Genomic DNA, 7,797 nt, shown 5'->3' with positions numbered 1-7,797 from the left:
GTGGCTGTCCCGGTGGAGAGATGTTCTCCTCTACACCTCCTGCCACCCACCCATCGGCCAAGCAGAGCAATGCAGGCACTGAAAGGCAGGTTGGAGGTGAAGACAATATTCGCCTCTTTCAGAAGAGGTAGAAAAGACCCACAGAAACCCAGCGAGGGCTGCAGACATCCCGTACGGCACCACCCGCCCGCAGCCGGGAGAACTGCCGGTTTGAAGCCTGGAGACGTCCCACCTGGAGGATTCTCATGACCAGCCAAAAAAGCGAAGCCAGAGGTAGCTGTTGCATTCTCCTCCCAAAACCCAGGACCACCCTCACCCCCGGGGACTCTGCCGCGGGGCAGCTCCAGCCCCAGGCCGCACACCTCGCTCGGCGCTCTCGCCGCAGCCGTGCTCCTGCATTCCCCAGGTCCGGGCTGGGCTTATCACTGATGGTTGTCACCGAATCTCAGAGCCCACACCCTCCGGCTCACAGAGCTTCCCCCCGCGTTCCTTTACGATTAGGCTGAGAAATGGGTACGGAATATGCCATCGCGAGCTGCAGTGCAGAGAAAATATCTCTAGCACAGATGGGATTCTGCCCTAGATTTAGCTCACTTCCCTTCAACAGATGCAAATTTCTTCACACAGACATGAATGCCAAGAATTAATGAGGATTCTTTGTACAGAAACTCTTTTACGACGACTCTGCGCCCTGGAACTACGGCTCGAGATGCTTTCTCCATATTAGCGGCAATTGCAACGACCCCTATTTGTTTCCTTCCCAAAGGCAGGGCAGACTGGCGGTAGCTCCAACACCTCCCTTTACGCAACATGAGCCAAGCCAGGGTGGATGATGATCTTTTGCTTTTATTTCATTTCTTGTTACTAAACATTAGGCTGATCCAAGCATCTGGATGAATCGTTGGGTTTGATTTCCTGCCTGCTGCAGGTCAAAGATTATGTCACCAAGAGTATATTTATCCTGGTAATTAAATTCAGATGGTTCCTCTTTTATTTCCTCTGCCCCTCCTTTAAAGAAGAACTGTAAAACCTTACTTCTGAAAAAAAGCAGAAACAGAAAACCTGACCATGTGCAAGCTCCCGCAGCGTGTAATGCTTTCCTCCTGCCAGCCCCCGGCTGTGGGTACGGGACGTCACGCGTGGGGAGGGAGCTGCTCCACGGCTCCGTGGGCTGGCACTTCCACAGCCGGGACACTGCACCCGCGTGGGAAAACCAGCAACCGTTCAACCCGGGGCTAAATCTGTGCTGAAACGCACGGTAGGGGTTAAGGTTCCTTTTCTCGCCCAGATCTAACAGTTCTGTTCAAGAATAACTCATTCAGGATTTTTATGCCATTTGTCCACAATTTGGTTAATTCGGTGCTTGTAAAGGCCCTGCCACCACGTCTCTGGAGACCAGGCTGCGCTTTTACCCACCAGCCTGCTAGAGAAAGGTGAGATGGACCATTCAGCCCAGCCAGCCTGAAGAAATTAATTCTGAAAAACTAATCCTGCCTCCACGTCCACGTCACTTTGTTGGCATGATCAGCCAGAACTGCTGAAAATGTCCAGCGTGGCCGGACCCATCCAGCACTTTGTACAACCAAGACCTAGAAAAGACAAGACACAAGGGCATCTTCTGGCGCCAAACAGCTCACTGGCTCACTCACGACCCACAGATGGATAATTAAAACACCTACGGAACCAACTGGGATGCTCAAAGCAAATAAAAGCCCTTTCTGCTATGGTGAGTGAGCACAGATCTCAGTACAAACTCCTGCCGTCTCCACCAACTGCAGTGGGAGGGCTTCCATGCTTAAAAAGAGGACATGTTAATGACGAATACAAGTTACAGCCGGTTTCTCCTACCATTTTTATCTTATTACCTGCTAAAGCATCATGCCCTCATTTGTCCACCCTGCTCCTCCAGAGTAGGAACGCGGAGAGGAGAGGACAGCCCAGGGTGGACCTCACCACCCCCGTGGCAGCTCGCCCAGCGCCACGTGGGCTGGGACTCTTGGTTTTCATGGGAGTTTGGTGGGTTTGGGATTGCATTTCTGCAGTTTTGGTGGTGGTGGTTTGGAGGTGGTAGTGTTTGTGTTGTGAATGTCCTTCTGACAGCAGAGAGGTAGGTCTCGGCGCTTCCTACTAACTTTGGGCTTCACTGTTCTCCTCTTAGAGCAAGGTCTGCTTGAGGTGGGGACCCTGAACTTGCACCCCTCTGCAAGGGAGGAGGCCTGGAGAGGGAAAGACCGCGAGCCCGTGCTCAGTGGTGGCCCCCCCAAGCACTAACAGCTGCAATCAGCTCCTCCGCTCATGCAAGGGCATAAATAATAAATATCTGTCTCTGTCCTGGGTGAGCCAGGGCAGGTAACTGTGCTGCCCAAAGTGTCTCCTTCCTGCCACTTCAGACACGGGCGGCAAAGCTGCTTTGTGCTACAAATGTAAAGAAAATAAATGACTTTGAGCCCGCTGGTTTTGTCTTCATCTGAAAGAACCTGGGAAAATTATTAATCCATAAAGCTGAGGAGATATTTGCCGCTTAAGAAAAGCGAGGAAAGAAATCAGAACAGCCAGTTTTGGTCTCCCTCCCTCCTCCCAGCTACACAGCCAGCGCCCGACCACTGTTGTAAATGCACGCACAGGCGGTGCTCAGCTCCTGTCCGGGGTCTGTAAAAATCATGGTCTGCAGGTAGAGGAACCAGAAGAATCCCAAGACCGACAAGTGACTGCTTAAAAATTCACTCTGTAAAATTAGCAAGTATCTGGCAAAAGGGATGACGACCAAGTCAGCCGGTCCCTGAGCAGCAAAAGGGTTAATGGCAAAGCCCAATTCCTTGCAGCCTAAGAAGCGGTGCCAAATTTGAGTCCAATTATTGAATGCATTCAAAGCCCATTTATGGATTAAGATATGTTTGCCTGGATCGCTCTCTCATTATTGACTCCATGGATTTTGAAGAAAGAAACGATGTTTCCCATTTCAATCCACAGAAAAAGTATTTGACTCGGAAGTAAGGGAATTTCTAATGGGCTGGGACATTACAAAGTCTCCATTAATATTTACCTGATCGGAAAGTATGACTCTCATGTGAAAGTAATGCTCTTTCCCCCCTCAAAAAGCAGCACTAAAATCCCCAAAGGTTCATCCCCATTTTTATCCTTCTGCCCTCGTTTTGGTGTTTGCTTCCCAAATCCCTGTGCCTCCTCTTAAAAAAAAAAACCAAAACCCCCAGTTGCCAAGGAAACCCAGTGAGCAGGGAGTTGGCAGGGTTTAGCACTACTAAAAAGAGCTCCGGGAAGCCGGAGTCACAATTAGAAATGGACAGGCTCAGCCACGCAAACGAAGGGGCAGAAAGCCCCCGTGCCCACGTCAGCCCCGGGCGAGCCCACGCCGCCGCGAGCTTGCCCTGGCTGGCTGCAAGGGGACTGCTCACTCCGACGGAGCCGCATCGTTTGCAAGCCTGCCAGGGCTGGAAGGGTTGCTCTGTGCTCATCTCCTATCGCTTTTGCTATGATCAAATGTGTACTGGGATCAGGCAGGGTCCTGAGGGCCGCAGCGGGTTTACTGCTATTGAACCCTGAGGACAGGCAGGAAAGCCGGTGCCATCACACCGCCACACAAGCACCGAAAATGAGGAAAAAAAAATGGTGTTAAAGCTGGCAGGAAACACTCTCTCCCCAAATCTTCCTGCTGTTTTAATAAAAAGGAAGCCAGGCCAAATCTGTTTTCATTTTCCATACTGCTATGGCATAGCAGGGATGAGTCCAGCTCCCGAATTTTAAATTACCCTGTTAAGATTGTCAGAATTCTCCTTTTCCATCCAAGAGGGAGAACCGCTTCTTCCTTCCTCTCCACTTTAATGGTTTTTATGCCAAAGACAGAAGAGGAGCTTCCACACAGAAGAACCCACAGCCTGGGTCTCCGCGTGGCCCAGACATGTTGTCCACCCAGCGACGGGGCAGGAACCTTCTGGTTTTGACCAGAAACACCATCCTGCACACCCTCCTCATCTGACGAGCACCTAGCTTCTTCTCAGGAAAAGATTCTGTTTCAATTAACCAATATTCACTAATTATACAAAAAAAAGCCCGTCTTAAAAACTTCCCACCTACTTTCAGCTTTTACTTTTTTTATTACACATAGTCCCCAGCTATTGAAAAAGTACACATTTTAAAACACAGAGGTTTGTTTGTTTTTTTTAAACGAAACACAAACCCAAGATGCTCATTCCAGGTAAATGTCGGACAGTTTTTGCCCAAGCTGCCCCTGTCCAAAGATGGCTTTGCAGGCAGGAGGGGGCACGTGGCTGAAAAACACTGTACTAGGTTACACTTCTGCGCCAAGGCTGGGTATGGGTGAAGTCTCCATTTGTAATAAAACAGATGAAATAACACGGACAGCGACTAAGAGCCCTATGTCTTAGCTATGAAACTAATGATGCTATCTGCAATATGATAAGGAAAACTAGTATCTTGCTTCCACGTAAAACACGTTCTATTTTCTTTTAGAAAACCCCGCTCTACGGAAGCAAGCCACGCTTTGAAGTTATAATGTGATAACCACACGTTTTGGAGGCTGCAAACTCGCCCTGACGCCCAGGCGGTCGCTATACCAAGACGTATGGCTACCCGATTATAAGGCATGGGGAGCAGCGCTGGCCCCGCGGCCCCCATGCCCTGCGCAGCCCGTGCCGCTGCAACCTTGCAGCTGGGACTTACGAGATGTTCCGGCTCGAAGCCTCATCAGCAGAGCGCAAAGCGAAGCCGCTCCAGAGGCAGTTGGCTGAAAAGCAGCTCTGGTGGCATTTGAACTGAAGGTGCTCAGGCAGAGAAACCGATCTGATGGTACGTGAGAGGCGGAGGAGAGCAGAGGAGGGAAGGGTGGGAGAGGGAGAATTGGAGAAGAGCGTTTGAAAGAGGGAGGGGAGTGAAGGACGCGAGGAAGGAGACATTGAAATGGGCAATAAAAAAAGGTAAGGAATAAAGGGGAATGTGAAAAAGGAAAAAGGATGGAAGGAAACGAAGAGAAAAAAAAAAAAATGTGAGAGACATGTAATGTATAACTCACACATTTCTAGTGCAACTAATCACCAGCATGCCTCCCAAAGACCGAGAGCAGGATCAGACATCCTCCCGCAAGCACAAGACACTGCCACTCCTCTGTCACAGTAATTAAAAGAGCAGAGAAACCCAAAACCACAAAGAACACTTTTGCAATATTTAAAAAAAAAATAAAAATCAAGCAGCCAAGTGATTCTGCTGCACTCCACAGCCTGTAGCTCTTCACCAGAACTGTGTCTGCCTCCTCCTCTCCACTGCCCGAGGGCTGTGAACCACCCCTGCCGGGTACCGCAGCCGCCACCGCTCAGGCTGCAGGCGCGAGGCACGCACTTAACGTCACCTAAAGAGCCAACGTTACCACGGACTGACAAACCAAAACTGAACCTCAGCCGGAAGACGTAGGAAAAAGCTGCGAGTCCTCGCTGGCTCCATCTTTTTTGGCCCCCTTCATGCTCACAGTACTACGTAACGGAACTCCACAGAAGCCCAAAAAAGGCAAAAAGCGTGTGAGTAAATGCCAGTCAGCGCTCCCAGCTGTGCCCCGGGGCAACAGTCCTGCTACTCTGAAGGTGATGGTGAGGATGTTTTGTAATAGCGAAGCATCGAAGGAACGTAACAGAGTTGACTGCCATCCGGTCCTGGGAAGTGACCCTGCCTTTTTCACAAGCTAAAAAGCCCAGTATTTGGAAAGACAGGCTTCATAGCAAAGCCTGGGGTGGTGCTACTATTTACAGCAGGTTTGAAGGATGGAAGTGGCCTTTAAAAAAACCCCAAACCCTCTTGCTCATAGCAGCATGGAAGGAATGTGCTGCTAGAAGAGATCTTCTTGGACGAGACACCAGATCGGAGCCCCAGACTGGCTGGGTCCGTGGAAATCTTGAGGCACTTTTTGGAGAAGAGGAATTGCTTCCTCTGTGCAAGCCACATTGTACCTGACGGAAACGTATCGTGCATCCTTAGATCCTTCTGCCACTGGAAAGGGAGGCAGAGTTATTCTTGTCTCCCCCTCGATTGCTGTGTAATGCTGCCCCGTGTTACTAGCTTAGCACTTCTTTCCACCTCAAAACCGTCAGTGCAATGACACGTTCCCTATATATGTCACGCCCGTACTGTGGAAAGAGGGAAGATGAAAAATATTCTAACTGGAAAATCATACTGACTCCTCTCACTGGGGCACTCACGGTTTGCAGGTCACCCACTGCCTGATTTAACTCCTTACCGTAAAGTCGAGTGTCTGCCAGAGCGGGAAATGCTGTTGCCAACCGGTGAGGGTAAATTACTGCCTCTGTGCAGGTCCTCGATGGATCGGCTCCAAGGTTTGGACTTGTCCATCGAGTTTTCCACATTGTTCTCCAAACTTTCAAAGTCAAACCTGAAAGGAAACAGAAATTCCAGCGCCGGGTTAGACAGGAAAGATGCACGTAGCATTTCCCTCCCTGTTCAGCATCCGCGGATTTTGGTGGGTCCCGAAAGAAAAGATGAAAGCAATGAAAGAACTTCCCTTCGGCCGCAATTCGGCGCGAGCTCCAAACGCAGGGTGCAGCAAGGCCGGACCCTGGCAAAGGGAGCAGCTAACCACCCCCACGTGCCGTTTCAGAAGGATCAGACGGCTACGTGCTATTCTACTCCCATGTAAAATAAATACAAGATTGGCTGCTCTGCTGATGATTAGCCCACCTGGAAGGGAAGAGGAAGAATGCTTAAAGCTGCCTCCATTTTATTCCAATAAATCGACAGGTTGTGCAAGTACTAATTCCGTGTCCTCCACCAGTAGGTGACCAAGCGTTTACGCTGGCTTGCTGGCCCTCATGAATCTCACAGCATATGTAACACATTACCATAATCATCACAGATTTTCTTTGATTTCTGACTCGTTGCCCATTGTACTGCTATTTCAAGCAGAAATTGCTTGTTCCCCTTACAGCTTTTGAGGTTATTACTCATGTTTACCATGTTAAGAGAGGGGAAAAACCCAACAAGCTAACTTGCATACATTTGTATAATTTTAGGAAGAAAGTCTTTATACAAACACTTCTTTTTGCTGTGCACAGTTTTTTCCAGTGTCAGTAACATTTTAAAACATATAATTTTCCTTCATTAATTTTATTGCAACCGCACCGAAAATCTCTTTTCTGCGCGACGGTAGATATACATCTGATGGCATCTCTTCTAAAAATAAAATATCAACTCTACTCGGCTCGAGTTCCCAACCACAACAGTATCTTTAACCTATCGCTTCTTTGCATTCAATTTTATACAGAAATCTATCGCTGCAATGTCCTGAAGGGACAGCCTGTGGATACACAAACCAAGATCCTCAGCTGGACATCGCTTTCAAATTGTGTGATATAACACTTAATGAGAGCTGATTTTTTCCCCCGATTGCTTTAATAGAGTACATTTAATGATTTATTACCTAAATGCCTGAACCTGACTCCCAGCTACCCAGATGTCAGGACTGCAAAAGCCTGTTTCATAGTCTCCCCGGCCTGCAAAATCATCTTGAAATTCCCACTCTCCTCTTGCAGCCCAGCCAACGCACACGGTGCCGACAGCGTTGCTTGCCAGGAGCCCTGCGAGAAGCGGTTCGCCTGTGGATGCTGCTTTGAAGGCAGCGGGCAGTATTGCAATTCCTCGGGGGCAGACGCTAATTGCAAACTTACTTCTACGGAAGCCTGCATGCTTCCATGCATTTGCTGAATGTTTTTGCACTGTTACCCCTAAGACGGTCAGAGGCCGAAGCTAAAAAATAAGTCA

General features: G+C 49.1%; 1 protein-coding gene across 1 annotated transcript in view; it reads right to left on the bottom strand.

The window, feature by feature from the left end:
* The window catches only part of FMNL2 (formin like 2), a 93,835-nt gene that overhangs the window by 44,752 nt on the left and 41,286 nt on the right, over nucleotides 1–7,797 (bottom strand). The window contains exon 7 of the mRNA XM_009644608.2: nucleotides 6,260–6,412. Within this exon, the coding sequence (XP_009642903.2) occupies nucleotides 6,260–6,412 (153 nt within the window). The remainder of the gene's footprint in view (nucleotides 1–6,259; nucleotides 6,413–7,797) is intronic.

This window comes from Egretta garzetta, unplaced genomic scaffold (assembly GCF_000687185.1).
Source record: "Egretta garzetta isolate BGI_Z169 unplaced genomic scaffold, ASM68718v1 scaffold718, whole genome shotgun sequence".
Classification (NCBI taxonomy): Eukaryota; Metazoa; Chordata; class Aves; order Pelecaniformes; family Ardeidae; genus Egretta; species Egretta garzetta.
The sequence above is the reverse complement of the archived record's forward strand: the minus strand, read 5'-3'. Positions and strand labels throughout refer to the sequence as shown.